This window comes from Cariama cristata, unplaced genomic scaffold (genome assembly GCF_000690535.1).
Source record: "Cariama cristata isolate BGI_N322 unplaced genomic scaffold, ASM69053v1 scaffold8197, whole genome shotgun sequence".
NCBI lineage: Eukaryota > Metazoa > Chordata > Aves > Cariamiformes > Cariamidae > Cariama > Cariama cristata.
In genome coordinates this window covers 158,937-175,337 of record NW_009626039.1, presented here as the reverse complement: position 1 = coordinate 175,337, position 16,401 = coordinate 158,937, and the positions used below count along the sequence as shown (strand labels likewise).

At 43.8% G+C, this 16,401-nt stretch overlaps 1 protein-coding gene across 1 annotated transcript in view; it reads left to right on the top strand.

Moving 5' to 3' along the window:
* EPHA4 (EPH receptor A4) overlaps window positions 1-16,401 on the top strand; it is a 102,273-nt gene that overhangs the window by 28,197 nt on the left and 57,675 nt on the right. Inside the window, exon 3 of the mRNA XM_009703856.1 lies at window positions 14,198-14,353. Within this exon, the coding sequence (XP_009702158.1) occupies window positions 14,198-14,353 (156 nt within the window). The remainder of the gene's footprint in view (window positions 1-14,197; window positions 14,354-16,401) is intronic.

The following is a 16,401-nucleotide window of genomic DNA, read 5'->3' as shown; positions in this document are numbered from 1 at the left end:
GCAGGAATTTGAAAGGAAGTTTTTCTTCTTGTGCGTCACCATTGCCAGGGTAAAGGCTCTGCAGGCTGGGCTGTGTCCTGACCTATGTCCCAGCCCATGGGCTTTGCTCTCTGGGTACCTGCTCTGGTGGCCAGGGGCACAGGAGGCTCAGGGCGATGTGGCAAAGCCCCAGCAGGGATGGCTCATCAGCTGCCTCTGCCAGGGACGGTACTGGTCTCCAGCGGTCTGCATGGAGGGAGGGAAGAAACCCCTCAGTTGTTCATCAGTGCTGGCTAGCATTAACCCAGCTACCTGAGAAATCTTCATTTGCTTTGGCGATTAGGTCAGTTCTGGGCTCGTTCCTCGTGCTGGAGCTAGTCCTGTGTTGAAATTGCATTATCGTGCCTTGGTTTGTGCGCTTCCTGCAGCGCCCAGAGCATGAGCTCCATCTCCCACAGGGGCAATAGGCAGCCCCACCATGCAAGCTTTGAGCCACTGCTGTTTTGCTCCAGTACGGATGGATTCATACCCTGGACACTTCACCTGGGGTGAGCCAGAGGGCCCCTGCCATCTAATTCATCATTTCCACCAGCTCACTGGTGTGTCCACTGAGAGCCTCCCTGGAGTTGCCTGGCAAAGGCTAAGCTTGGGGAGAAGATACCTATTGCAACTGGTTTTGTTCATGCCAGACATCACTTTCTGCAATTCTTTTCCTGATGATTTTGTTTAATTTCTTTTTTTTTTTTTTAATGTACCTTCTCATACAAAGGGAGATTTTCTGGAGAACTCTTGAAGAAAAGCTTGACTTAAAGCATTCATCAAATGTCTGCTTCCATAAACAAACCTACTTTCGAATTTTACCAGGTGATATGCCCATTGCACAACTGGGCCAAATCCTGTACTCTTGGAGCAGCAGCTGTGTTGTAAATCTGTGGGTTATGTGGACCTTGAAGATGGATGGGCAGAGCTGTGATATAAAGATACCGTACATCAGCTAAAAGGAATTAGTGCATGATGTGTCTTGTGAATTCAGGATAGGGGAGGATTTAAAAGCTAAGTCCGTCTCAAATTGTAATTCTACTTATCCAGAACTCACAGCAACCACTCATAAAACCGCTGTATCTCTGGCTGTTCTTTTTCTGAACCTCTTGCTGGGGCTGCCCAAACCAGCCTGTGTGCACACAGTGCCTTTCGTTCACTCTGCAGGGAGGTGCGATGATGAGAAGAGGCACTGGGCGTGGGTTTTGGGGGAGACATCTGCTCTCTGCAGAGCAAGTGCTGATGCACCAGCGTGGTGGAAACCGTTCTGGGTGCACCTGAACAGGGTCAGCAGCGCAGCCTGGGCAGCAAGCGTGCTGCTTTCCTACTCCTCCTAGACTGGCATAATGCCATTGCTGACATCTCCTTCAGGATGTCGTGACATGCAACTTAACAGGGGTTCTGCTGCACCCGTGTTTCCGTTCGTGACCTAACAGATTGTGCTTCAGTGCTATGAGTGATATCGCTTCTCCCCAGATAATTCCCTCTCTTGCTTTTATTTATTGGTGATAAAAGACTGTCACAGATAAATAAGCATGTTCTCACTTGACTTGATAATTTACATGGCATTGCTGAAGGTGATTTATAATTTATACATGGAAAGGATTTGCTGATCTCATTAATAACTTTCCAAACATCTAGATAAACACGCTATCGCTCCGAATCAAGTGAGCTTGAAAGAGCCAAGGTATTCACCTGCAAGGGCTTCTCTCTTTCCCAGACAACAGAAGTTTGACAAAAGAATGTGGGAACTGCCAAAACGCGTTTCTCCTCACAGCCACCCAGATCACCCTAAGGTGGGAGATTTCATCTATTCTTGCTAAATTATTCTTCTCTATTGAAAGGCTTGTTGACAGGAGCAGATTCCCAGCTCTTTGGTTTTTAAATAGGGACTGTATTTCACAGTTCTGAGTACTCAGCCCATGCAGGCGTTTCTCTGCATCCTCTGGAACATCCTGCCAAAGCCTGTGATGCAAAAGAGCAGGTAAACAATCTCCGCAAGCTTCCTCTACCAAGGCTGTAAAAGGAGATATTCCCTGCTGAGTATGCCAGTTTGTTGCCATGAGATTCTGTTTCATCAGAAGTAATCACCTCCTCTCTTGTATGGGCCTTGTTATCTGGAGATCTCCAAGTGCTCTATACGCACTTATTGCTTAATTAAACCTCACCACAGCTTTTAGATGTATCTATTGTGAATTTTATTGCCACTTTGTAAGTGGATAAACTGAGGCAGGGATACTGGATACTGAAGTTTACACTCTGGGTGTCTGTGTAGTTACGCCCTTCAAATTGGGAGGCCCAAAGGAACAGCCCTGCTTTCTCTTCCACTGCTCCCTGCATCTTTCTTGCCATTAACTCCTGTGAGAAAGGGTTATCCACGACCGGCAACCTCGCGTGACCCGCAGGGAGATGAGCTGGAAGTTACTGAGCAGAAGGTGAGACCAGGCCAGCTGGGAAGGAAATGAATTATTTTTCCCCTTGATACTGTGATACACAGTGTGTCTGTGAATGCCAGAGGAAGGTCAGGCAAGCTGTCCTCAGCCTCTGTGACAGAGCCAGGAATTAGACCTGGGTGACCGTCTCGGTCTCCCCTGTAGCCATGAGATTGCACCTCATGAGGCATGAGGCTGTAAGTGAGAACAAATGTAGAAGGGCTTCCAGATGCCTCCCTGCATGTCTGGGATTTTCTAAGTTAGCCCAATAGGGAGCAAATCTTCAGCCCAATTTTTCACATTTAGGTTAGAATCAGGAAAAAAAGGTGTCGAGAGAAATCCTGGGTGGTTTCAGTCTTCCTCTTCTGCTTTCAGAATGTCTGTGGTAGCAAAAATGGCATGTTTAAACAAGGGTGCACCTGCATGTGCCCCATGTCCCACACTACTTCTGAAAAAGTGTGATCCGTGTAGACTAAAGAAACATACGGTTTGAGCAAATTTAAGAAGAAGAGGACAAACAATTGAGCTGCTGTTTTCCTCTTGTTTAAATTAAGCTTCATGCTAAACTTTGCATTGGTAATGAACTAGAAGTGGTCATGCACTCCAAATAGCAAAGGGCAAAGAAGAGAGAAGCAACTCATCAATGTATGACCCTCTCTAAAATGTCATGGGGTAATCAAGTGTGAAGTACTTAATGGATCATGATTTGCACGCCACTATTTTGATTGATGTACTACTTAGTAGAGGATTGATAGTTTTTTACAGTGATGTTGATGGGAGTCTCTCAGAAGCACCTCCGTCTATTTTCTGTAGTGCTGGGGAGAGCCAAAGCAGTGTGTGTTTGAAGCCATTGTGTTCCAAGCATCCTTGTTAAACGGTCAAAAATAGTGCAGAGTTGTTATCTTGCATAGACCCGGATCTTACCAGAACTGTCTATATTTAGGCATCTTCCAAAACTTTCGTGTCAAGCAATTCTCTAGGGAGACCAAAATAGCTTTTTTTTCTTAAATCATGTCGTACAGCCATTCAGAGAGGATGTGACGATTAAACCATATTAAGGCATCTTGCTATAGCTCCAGAGATATGAGCTTGAACTCTATTCCAGGCTGTTCACAGTTAACTCAAGAATAAAAAAAGCCCAGAAAAACTGGGCTGGCATATTTGCTGGCATGACGTGGCTCCATCACAGTCATGATACAAGTTCAAACAGTAGCAGAAAACATTACAGCTATGCCGGGTTGCTGTGGAGTGAAATTCCACTTGCACAAAGGAGACAGCATTAAAGGATTTACGTGCAGGATCAATCCACAAAGTCTTGACAATAGACAATTCGTTAAAGGGTATTAATGTAATAATTATTTCAGCCAACTTGCAATGTCTCATTAGCATGGATAAAGTACAAGCACTTTTAAAATAACTGAAAAGAACATGTGCTCTGTAATACCTTACGAGTATACTCTTTTTCTAAGTCCAAGACCCTCAGCTGATGCTTGTGTTAAGAGCAAATACACATTTTAAACAATAATGCCGGAGCCCTGTGTTAGGCCTTTCCACGCCAAACAGCTCAAGCTGCTACTGTGCTCTATCACGAACTTCATCTAACTTTGGAAGTTTAATTGCCTTTCTACGGAGCTGTTAAGATTTAGGAGCTGAGAGATAATCCCAGGCTGACTGGACAGTGCTTTGAGATACAGATCTCTGTTCCCATCAGTGCTTTTACACGACTGGGGAGAGAAGCTTGTAAGCAGGTCTCCTGACAAGAGGATTAGGGCTTGTTAATGTGGAGACTAAGGCCAATTCATCAGCTTTCACTGCAGTATGTTGTAAAACTTTGGTCGTCAATTTTTTTTCCCCTGTAAAATTTAGTTGCTTAAAGAACAAAAATAATGATTTCCTATGTTTGGGGTTTATTTATTTATTTATTTTAAAACCCCCTTAGCTTCTTAGGTTTGCTTAAAAATCTGTTAGTTTTGTGATTCTCCTCGTGCTGCTTCTGTTCAAGGGAAACCATCAACTTGTTTTTCTAATTGAGTAATTATTTGAAACTGATTAGTTGACTCATCTCTTAAATCTCACAGCTTGTATAAAGGTGATTAAACTTTCAAAGTTAGATGAAGTCTGTGATCGAGCACAGAGACAGCTTGAGCTCTGAAACGGAGAACATCTGAACACTTGACTCGGGCAGTAATACTTTAAAGATCCTCTTAGCACCTACAGAAGTCTGCTAGCAATGTTAGTATTCTCTCCACCGAAAAAGGACACAGCCGCTCAATTGCTGTGCCTGAGAAGGGGGTCTTTATCATACCGGAGCATCTGTTTATTGTTTAAGTATTTTAAAAAATAAAACTGCGGACCATCGAGGTGCCGAGTCCCCTTGACATGCGTCTTCATTAAAGCACTTAAACGCACGCATAACTTCACGTTTAATACTCGGCTGAATTGGATCCTACAGCTGGCTGGAAAGGAAGGGACACTCCTGGAGACAGGGCAAGGACAAACAGTCCGTTCTGCTCCCCGCTGGTGGAGTGCCGGCCGCTTCGCTTGCGCTTGCCAGCCCTGGCAAATATCTTCCTGTAGAGAGCAGAGCAGGTTGGGATTTTCATTCCGTGTGGGAAGTGCTGACTTCTCACTGAGAACGGGTTTTTGGTGGTGTTTGTTTTTTTCTTTTTCAGTCAGGAATTGTTTCACCCAGACACTGAATTTTTAGCTTTCTAATTTTTGTTTTAATTTCAGACCAAAACCCAATGCAGCAAATACTCTGTCCAGGGGCTGATTTTCCTTTTAGGATGTCCTGATGAGACTTTTCAGCTGACCCTCCCTCCTAGCGTGGGGCTGGAAGCAGCCTGTGCAGGCAGTGGTGACAGTGCTGGCGCAGGATCGGGGCACTCTCAAAGATCAGTAGCAATCATGATGTGGAAAATGTCAAACTTACCCCCAACTATTTCCCCTCCAATACCACAGCTTTAGGAGAGATGGGTGTTGCATATATAGGCCATTATTATTAATTCATAGAAATATAAGACTTTCAAGTTTGTATATTTTCTGACAGTTTTTCTTTTTAGCAGTTGTGACCTATCAACTGTATAGCAAAGTTCAGAATGATTCTTAAAATTAGCTTTTATTCCTGAAAACTTTCTTTTTTGGGATTTTGCATGTGTGCCCCATTGAAGTTATTTAACATACGAGTTATATATGTGTTTAATTTTTTCTTTCATGCTTTTGATTGTCTAGTTTCCTTAGAAAAGAGTGATTGATAAAGTAGGTTTCAGCTTTTAAAATGATTGGGTTATCAGCATAATTATATTTCTTTTGTATGAGAGACAAGTTGGTTTGAAAAGTTTCTGTAAAAGACACACATAGCATTTCTCTGTGTAAAACCCAGGAGAACTGATACTGCTTAGGAGTGGCATTCTGAAAATACCGGCTCTGTCACTCCAGAGGGGAGTGTAACGATGCCAGCGGTGCCCGCAGTATGCGGTGTCCAAGTGCAGAGCTGCACAGTAAAAACATCTGGCAATTAAGTCTGAAGGCTGTATGAAGAAAATGATACCTGGGCAAACACGACCTCCTTGGCTGGGATTAATAGGCCATTCTAGTTCTCCTATCATACACCTGGTGGGTTTTTTTGTGCCTGTAGCTCTCTCTTGAACAGATTACCGTATCAGATATCCCGTCCTGTTGTGCTTGTGCCCTTTGCTGACCTAGCCACTTCTTCATTTCTCCTGGTTTAGTTCACTGGACTTTACATATATTAAAAAAAAAATTAAAGCCCTGGACATCAGGAGAGCAGATTTTGGCATGTTCAGGAGTTTAATTGTCAGGAGGGCAGTGAAGAAGCCCACATGACCTGGTGGGTTGTAAAGGACAAGCTGCTGAAAGCACACAAAGAGGCCATTGCAGCTGCAGAAGGCAATGCCGGTGTAGCAGAAGGCCGGGGTGGATGGGCAGGGAGCCCCTGACACAGGAGAACTGCCCAGGAGGTTTGTGCAATCTAGCCATTGCCTGGGGATGCAGGGGAGGAGTTCGGAAAGCGAAAGCTTGGCTGCAGTTGAACCTAGCGAGGGATATGAAGGACATCGAGGACACCTGCTTCTGCAGGCACCAAAAGGAAGGCTGAGGAAAATACGGTCTCACTGCTCAGTGGGGGAGGAGACCTAGTGACCAAGGACATGGAAAAGGCCGAGGTACTGAATGCTTTTTTGCCTTAGTTTTCACTGGCAAGGTTGGCCGCCTGGCCTTCCAGGTCCAGCAGAGCCTGTGGAAGTGAAGTGTTACAGGAGGGGACTGAGTTAAGGGGCACTTCAGCGAAGTGGACATATATGAGTCTGTGGGACCTGATGGGATGTGTCTGAGAGTGCAGAGGGATTTGGCTGAGGTCAGAGCACAGCTGCTCACTGCTGTCTTTGACAGGCTGTGGCAATTGGCGCCTTGCAATTAGCAGTGAGCACCTCATCCCTTTCCCTCCTGAGGATTCAAGAAGATACCTTGGATGGTGATTGTGATTCATTTCCACACCAAAGATCTCTCTAACTGCTTGCTCCTCACTTCTTTTAACTTCCGAAACTGAAGTAGGCAGTTGCATTTCTTGTCTCTTAGGAGCCAAAAAAAAAAAAAAAAGTAAAATCTGGCCACCTACCAATGAGGTGATCATCACCTCACCATGGATGCACACCAGGCAATGTACCATTGGATTGCCAAAGGTTTCCGAGTACTGCTGTGACTACCTACAGCGACTGCCTTGGGATGCTCCCCTCCTCTTCCTCGTCCTGCTGTCTGCACCTGAGCCTTTCCTGATGGCTGAAAGGGCTGCAACAGTCATCTGCAGCGGAGCCACCGTTGCTTGGTCCAGCACAGCTGAGTCCCCCCACAGTGGCTGCTGTGGGTGCTGAGGTGGGTGCAGGTGGCTGATGGAGAGTCACCTCTGCTGTGCAGCTGGAGACCACGTGCCTGGCGTCTGTCTTAGAACATTTAGAATTGCTGCATTGGGAAAAATCCAGCCAGATAAGGTCTCCTGTGGAGGATGTGGACTTTGGCCTTGGAAGGGTCACGCTCAGCGTGGACTGGAAGGGAACAGCCCAGTGCATGACTGCACGGCTGCCACTTGCGGCAGTGCTAGCCCAACCTGGGGGGGCCGCATCTGCGGGCAGCCCCCGGGGGATCCTGCGCTCTCCTGGGGCTGGGTGCCTGCCGCCCCTCTCCTCTCACCACGCTGGGTGCCTGGGGGACGGCGGAAGGCAAGCCTCTCCGCACACAAGCTGGGCTTGTCCAGGGCAGCGGGGGAGAGGGGCCACACTCTGCTTGCAGCTTGCTCTGGGAGGGACGTGGGTGCGAGGTGATCAGCAGCAGTAGGGTCACATCACCCGCAGCGAGTGGCTGGCACACTGCTGGTCCCCATTGTAGAAACCCTCGGAAGAAGCCCGATATGACCCAGCGGAGGAGCGTGCCTGCAGACTGTCCAGGATGGGTGTGCTTTTCTCCCTTCCTGCCAGGGCTGCAGCTCTCCTGTCATCATGGGGTCAGCCCCCAGCGTTTAAGAAAAACCAAACCACAGCACAAGTTGCAGACTTGTAGCCAAGGTTGGTACACTGGGGAAAACATAACCAAAAATGTTGGTTTGTTTGTTTTTTTTTTTTAAAGTTATTCAGATTGGCTGTGTGAAAAGCTCCTCCACTCAGCTTATGCTTCGCACAGGAGGTCTGTGTGCGTACCTGCAACTGTACCTGTGTGCACGGTTTCGGTGGCTTAAACAGAGCTTGAATTTCACATCATAGTACATTTGTGCTCCAAGGTCCCTTTATTTCTGTTTTGAACTTCCCAGGTTTGTACCCAGTCATGGAGTAAAAGTGCTCTGAAGTCAAAGAGTCTAGGCTCCTTCCCCAGTGGAGTTGTGTTTGTGTTTCCTCGTGTCATTCATACAACAGAAATATATGCTTAGTGTGTAGGAATACTGGTTTTCTCATCAGAGATACGAGTTAAAGATGGGGAACTCCTTTTAATTTGTAGCAGTGGTACAATCATTATTAACAGGAGGCAAAGATCTTACAGTGTGAACATCAAAGAAATCGGACGTTATTTGGAAGCAGCATTTGGTACATTGCATCAAATTCTACAACTTGACTCTTAAGAAAGGCTCAAGGGAAAGCGCACTTTTTTTTTTTTTTTTGGTCCCCCTGGCTTCTAAGGATCTTTATTTATCACCCTCAGGGGCATTACAGTGAGTAATTAGATTGGACTAGAAGAACGACTTAATTTTACAAGAAACTCATTAATTCATCCTATTTAAAATCTTCTCATTTCACCCAAAACCCAATTATGCTTGTAGTGGCAATGATCTGGAAAGGCATTGTCTCATAGGTATTAGGGGGACCACTGGGACTGCTATGGTATTCATGTCGGGGAGACAAGGGTGACTCTCTTTCTTTGACTTTTAGGTCAAAAGAACTAGTCGCTGGGACAGCTTGACAATTAGAAAACCCTGATGAGCATTTGGAAGTAAAGCAGCTGTACAATAACGGAGAGGTTCATGGTGCGGGGCAGAAAGCTCATCAAAAAAGACTATCCAAACAATTGAGTTCTATAATTAACACACAAAAATCTGTTCAGAAATGGTAATAACAGTAAAAGAGAGCTGAGAAGATGCTGCCTACTTATGTGGCAGATGTGGTTTTGTTACAATCCGAGAGAGAAAATCCATCCTCTTAAAGAATAAGAGCAACATTAGAGGGGAAAAATAAAAGTAACTTTTTGTTCCTCAGGGTGCAGTTAAAACATGAGCTTAAAATATTTCCAGACAGGGATGAGCTGTAGAGAAAGTAACCAATGATGAAAGACATGAAATATGCTATCAAAGTATTTTTTCAAGTCTTTAAACACAAATGTCTTTTCTCACTGAAATCCATAAGCCTGATGCTGAAATATCTTTTCTTAAATTATTTGCTTTGTCCTTCATTTCACCAAGAATACTATTTTAGCGTTTTTCATTAAAGTTGGCTACAACCATTGACTTAAAAAAAATTTCCCCTCTTCTGTTGTGTGTGGAGGGAGATTTGATTCAAAATTGCATCTCCAGGAATTTTGAAATTTTCATGAGTATGTAGCTGATATATTTTTCTGCTTCAAAAAATGGAAATTATTAAATACATAGTTTCTGAAATTTTAGCTAAGTCCACAGATTTTTAGCTATATTATTGGCTGGCCTGTGACAGTAAATGTTCTCAGTGGTCCTCTGGTCCCTTTTGGAAAGGAGGAGTGCAGCAGGAGTGTGGTTTGTGTTCAGTTGCTGAGCCTGTCCTGGTTGAGGGCCCTTTCCTTGCAGAACTCCTTTGGAGATCGCAGCCTTCGGCATAGTGATCTATAGGGTGATGGCTCTGCAGTCCAGTGTTCCCGTGCCTCTGCCATGTGTCCCCTGTACAGGATCGCCATCCCACTCATCTTTTTTGCTGCTGCTGCACATAAGCGCTTTAGAACATCTATGTCAAATTTTCTTCTAATACAAGTTCATTGACGTAACTAGATTTACTTGAGCAAAACCATATTTCTGTGCTTGTTTATTCGCCCCATTCTCTTTATTAGCTCCTAATCTGGACATCGGTATTTTTCTAGGTTGCGAGTTCTCCTCTTCAGCAAAGGCTGAGGCAGCAGGTAGAAATGGCTTCTTCTGGCCTTGGTGCCTGGTTGCTAGGGCTGGTGCCGGAGCTCCTGCCCAGCCGCTGTCAGCTCAGACTGGATCGCTTGGACCTTCCCTTTCCCATCTTCTGCTCAGAGCTCAGCCGGCCCCACCTGCCTCCAGGGTCTGTTCCCTCCCCGGTTCAGTGTCCCGCTTGGTCGTCTTGTGGGTGGGGAGCAGAGCGCTGCCTGCATGGCGCTACCAAAGCCTCTGCGTGAGCTCGCTGAGATTTTTTTAAGATATGCACTGCATTTTTAATGATTTAGGAACTTGTCAACAAAGAGATTGGGATGGTTTCTTTATCCAAGCCTCTGCAAGCCATTATGCGTTTTATTTTCTTTTTTTTTAAAGAACTATTAAACATGTCAAGCCTTTTCCAAACTATGATGGAAAGATTCATTGCCATTTCAGCAAGGACAAAGGAACAATTTAAGAGCAAACCCTGTGGGATTTTTTTTTTAAACAACTTTAAATTTGCAAAAGTAATTTTTTTAAAGATCTCCCCCACTCATCAGAAAAAAATATAGCTTATTTAAAAATAGTTAAAAACAATTTAATACATGTATTTTCTTGTAGCTGTGACTAAACAGAATGTGACTAGAACCCTATCCACTATGACATGAGTTTTTAAATTCTGAAATTGCTGGCTGAAATGTTCTAATAGAAAATTCAGCATTTGGAGAGACCAAGCAAGCAGACTTTCCAGCCCACACATGCATTCTTTTCTTTTCTTTCTTTTTTTTTTTTTTTTTTTTTTTTTTTTTTTTTTTTTTTGGAGAAAGCCATGAGTCTGAAAATCAGATTTTAATGAGAAAATGGAGTTTGAAAAACAGCTTGAGAAAATTTACATCCAGATTTGACTGAAGTTCCATAATTCTTCAGAGCATTTTCTGCAGCTTTAATGTGTAACACTCGTAATTTGTAGAAAAAAAAGGCATCTAGTAATGACCAGCAATGTTTAACAAATCCTGTCTCGCTTCAAGAGAAATAGAAATCAAATAGACTTTAACATTAGATATCAAAGATATCAGTATAGTTATTTCAAGCTGATGTCCATTTAAAATCAATGTGATTTGTTCTGAGGAAAAACTGTGAGCTTTTTTATGCTGAAAATATTTTTGAGAATTTTCCTTGGATCTAGTGCAGATGATTGTAACCTTGTTATGCTTGTGGGTGATCTGAATGCAAGAAAAGATTTTTCTCTTCTCTTTTTTTTTTTTTTAAATTAACAGCTAATTAAGGCAAAGCTAAAGAATTGAATTCAAAGTTTGCATTGCACATGTGAACTAATCTTTTTACAATGGTATCTTTCGAAAACTGTGTAAGAACCCCATTCATGCTAGGTCTCACCCGGCAAATCCTTCCTAGAAAGGCGGCGCATGAAGATTTGTCATGAGCAAGCAATAAAGACTTTCAGGGAACAGGTTCTGTACAGGCTTCTTGTTTGCCTACTAACTCATTAACCTTCAAAAAAAGCCCATCCATAGCTTTAACAGGCACTGCTTGTAATAGGTGTGTCAGCAGTCAGTGTCTTTCTTCATGCTAAGAACAGCTTTTACAGGATTAGATTTGAGTTTTTAAGTCAGTACCATGGAGCTCTTAGGGGCAAAGAACTGCTGGTTTAATGCAACACATTCTCTAATGTCCTTTTACGCCACGTGCTGAATGTGGTAAATCTCTAAGCACACTGAAATGAGGAGAACTCAGTGTTCAGGAGCAGGTGATTTTTGAAGCAAAATGGCTGTGTGTGCTTTAGGCGCAGCCCCTGCGTTTGGAGAGCTTCCTTCAGGTCTTGAAATATTAATGATCTTGGCTTAATATAGTAGAAAACAAAATACAGTGCATGAAACAAGGAGGAAAAAAAAAATCCTTGAATTACAGACTGTTGACCTTGCAGTTCCCACTGAATCCATCTATTTCCTTTTAAACCACTGATGCTGAAAAGACAGTGAGGAGGAGGAATGGTCACAAAAATCTTTACCTGTGATATTTTCCTACCTTTTCAACAGCATGTTATAGCCTAAGCAGGATCTTCAACCCTGTACTAGATTGTTTAACATCTAAGTATTTTCGTACTAGGAAGACGCTAAAGACAGCTCTTCGTTTAATAATTTCTGTGAATTATGATGTTCATATTAACAGTAATGTTAGAGTTGACATGTTTTATTTTAAAAACCTTGAATAATAGAAAGAATTTTGTGGATAAGAGCAATCAGCCTGATCTCCTCTTGTATTCTGTTTTTCCATGCCTTGTCTTTATATATGGCAGCAAGATTCTGCCTGTCGGTGTCTGTCCTGGTCATATACAGGCTTAGGTGTATTTCTGATCTGAGCTGTGACAGTTAAAACCAGGAATAATATCTCAGATCAGCATCTGCCACTTGACTGCTGCCGTTGTTAAACCAGACACAAGAGGACATGTAGCGATAGTACAACTCACTCGCCAGATATTGCAAATGGTATCAAAAAATGAACAGCGATTTTCCGTGGCGTGTTTTTTTTGTTTGTTTGTTTTTTTCCTGGGCAATTCACATCACAAGCAGAATAAGCTATTTTACACGGGTTGCCTTTGTGTACTGTGGCTGCCTGGCTGATAGGCCATACCCAGTGAGTTTGTATTTGTGTTCCGGGACTAATTGTCTCTGATGTGGGGATGATGGATTTGACCCCTGTGATTCTTCCTGCCAAAGCTGTGGTTTCTGATTTTAATTGAAACCCCAAGGCCGTTTGAAGCATGGCCAAAAAGCACCTTGCAAGTTGAACCTTATCTAATAACATGATGCATGTAAACTCTGGAAGCATAAATCTTAGTCGCTTGAGCAATGTGTTTTTGTAAGATCCTCTGGTCCAGTGACAGCCCCAGCAAGCAAAAGCGGACTGATGTCCCAGCGCTCTTACAGATGGTACACAGCATGTTGTAAAGTTAGGACTCGTTAAGAAAATTCCATAAATGGCTTTGGTTAATAAGAGTGAACTAACTTGCTGTTTATAAATGTGCTACTAAAATCCCTCTTCATTTCCCATTGGAGGGCTTCGTAAGAGAAGGAGGGAAGGAACGAGGGGACTAAGGGAAGGCTAAAACAGAAAGAGCGAGCCCTGGCTGTGTGGGGACCTGTGCCCTGCGTCCTGGAGCCTGTGCATAGCAGGGGAACCCTAAAGGTAGCGTAGGTGATAAATGACGAGATATGAGAGTGAATCGCGCAGTGAATGCTGGAAACAACATTTCCTTTTTACACGTTTGCATGCCTGGGTATTTGCTCTGTTCTCTGTAGCGCTGAAAGCCAGTGGTGATGGTGGGCTTTTATCGCTAGCCAAGGGAGAGATTTCTAGGATGACATACCTGTTAGCCACTATTAAAATGTGTTATTAATGATGCTAATGAGTTTTTTCCAAGTGATGTAAAAGTAGCCATTTGTGTAAGCATTGCATTTATGAAGATGATGTCACCAAAAGCTTGCCAACTGCACATGGGACCTGGTGGCAGTGGTGCAGTTATTGCTATGCCCTGGCTTCGAGGAGGGGAGAGCATTGCTGATTTCCTCCCTTGGGGAGAAAGAGCCAAATGAGTTCTGCCTTGCCAGGAGGGAGACGTGCCATTTCCGGGCATGTTAGGCTGAGGGCCTCGCTGCCAATCACACTGGGTTCCTGTCCCAATCCCTCTTAAAAATTGGCAGTGTCTGACTGTCAGCTGCCATTCCTTAAGTGGTCATAGAATAAACCAATTGCACCCCTTTTGTCATGCTCTCTGTGTGCCTGTGAATGCAGGTGGACATGGGTTAAGCAACGTGCAACTCCACAGTAAGCACAAAGAGGCAGCTGATTTTCTGGCAGTGTCAATAGAAGAGTATAATTTTTTTTACCATCTCCAAGCCAACTTTTAAAATGGCTCTTGTTGGAATTAGAAATCAGTATCCCCTGACATAGGATTACTCATTAAGAGTGTTAATTCTTCACCTGGGGCTAAGAGGACATCATTAGATCTCTTTGAAATGTCTCCTGCCTTGATTTTGAATAAGTAAGCTAGCAATTTATGATCACAGCCTGGGCAAGTAACACTCTCCCTTCCTGTTCCTCTATCTAGCTTGCAAAATTGGATACTACAAGGCTCTCTCGACAGATGTTGCTTGTGCCAAATGCCCGCCTCACAGCTACTCCATCTGGGAAGGCTCTACCTCCTGCACCTGCGATCGGGGCTTTTTCCGAGCTGAAAATGATGCTGCCTCCATGCCCTGCACTCGTAAGTTGGTCTTTGAACAGCCTTTTCCCCTTTTACCATCCATGTCTTCTCCTGTCTTTCTTTCACTGTGTATGTAGGAAATATTGCTGAGAGATCTGTATCTCAAAGAAGCATCCTGCTTCTGAGAGCAGCGTTCAGTAGCTCTTACAGCCCATTGCAGATGCAGTTTGCATTTTGGCTCACACTTCTGGGAGAGAAAGCGTTAGTTCTCAGCCCTGAATTCCTGACAGTGACATGGCTGCACTGACCCTTGAGAGCTTAGAGTCTAAATAAATCATGAGACTGGGAGGAGACAAAGCCGCAAAAGAGGAGTGACTTGCACACCTCAGTAACAGAGCTGGAAATAAAATACAGGTCTAAGTTCCAGTCTGAGGACCTGTCCAGTAGGTCACATCACCTTTCATCTCTTTAAATATTGATATTTCTAGAAATTGTGAAGGCTTTTCTCATAATTGTATGACCTAGGGTAAATAGGTAATATTTATAATCTCATTATATATCTAATTTGCTCAACATACAGCTGGTGACCCTTAGGAACATAAAAGTGTTCCTCTGAAAGGAGTGGTAATGATAAACACCCAAAGTATGGTTTATTTTATCCTTTGTAGATAAATACATCATGTACAGCAAATGCAATTTGCTTTAGTTCCACCAAAATGCCTTCAGCAGGGAGAACAGGAGACATAGTGCACTGAGCACACCCACGGGGTTGCTGGAACAACTCCTTGTCCTATGTGTTGGTTAATGGCTCACACAGCCGAAGACCTGGGATTCCAAGCATGCCCTGGTGTTAAATTGTGATCATCTAGTTCTTCGGTTTTCGCTTCTATAGGAGCACAGCAGTTTGAAACAGTAAGTGAAAGGGCTGTATTTTACCAGGGGATATCCATGCATGGCTTTCCCTGAAAGCTATTGGAAATGCTTCCAGATTTTTGGAGTTCAGCTGTACATTTATGTAGAGAGTGTGTGTGTGTCTGTGAGTGAGGGAAGGCTGAGATATTTCTTTTGTAACATTTTAATGTATTCCAAATTCATTTTGGAGAGATGACTCACATTTATTTAAATCTTCATTTCTCCCTTACAAGGCAGAGACAAAGTATGTCCATAACTATGCCAGCGCTCATCCCTTCCCCACACCCCCTTGATTCCCGTTCTTCTTCAGCGATCTCCTTTTCAGCTGTGAGTTTTGCTGGGTGGTGGTTAAGCAGGTCTGGGCATAGCTGGGAGCAGCTGCTTTTGCTTAGTAGGAAAGCAGAGAGGTCCATATATCCCTTACCAAACATTGATTGGGGATGGAGGTCTAGCTGTGTTGTGAAACCTTGCTGAAGTGGGTAGGAACATGCTTTTTATAATATAATTTGCATGAGGAGATATAAAGCTTGACCATTTTGATAGGAAAGATGTCTTTTTGCAACGATAAAACTATTGTTTGGGAGGTACACCCTAAATAACATTATACCAGCAAAAGTTTCTCATAAAGCCCTGGTCCTAGTGAGTGATATCCTGACCAAATTGAAATCAAATCAGGAATCAACTGGTTGGATTTAAATAAGCATGTGCAGTGAGTGAAGTATGAGGAGAGAGTAAAACACTTCCACATGGGGAAATTGTGAGCAAATGATATGTATGTTTGCTTGTATTGGAAAATGTACCCCTGCAAGCTTAGCCCTTTTTTGTCAAGTCTTGGGCCTACTTCTGGCACCCTTCCCCATTCCTGTCTTCAGAGGTCAGTCAAAGTTGAAGTCCCTGATGTTGGTCTTTTACCCTGAAAATATGAAGAAGGAAGAAGTGAAGGCAAGGGCCATGGTGCTGGCCTCGGTCTTCATCTCTGCAGCAGTCTAGGAGGACTTGGCATGCAGAGGCAAGCCAACACCACAATCCCACAGACACCTGGTCTTGGAAAACAGGCCTGTCTCTGGAGGTCCCACTTCATAGCTTTGAATTTTCCTGTAGCTTAAGGGCTTCTTTTTCTGTGATTGAAGGTGAAGGAAGACACAGAGGTTATTTTTGAGCTGGCCTGTGGGGCAGCTTCGCTCCCATACTTGCTG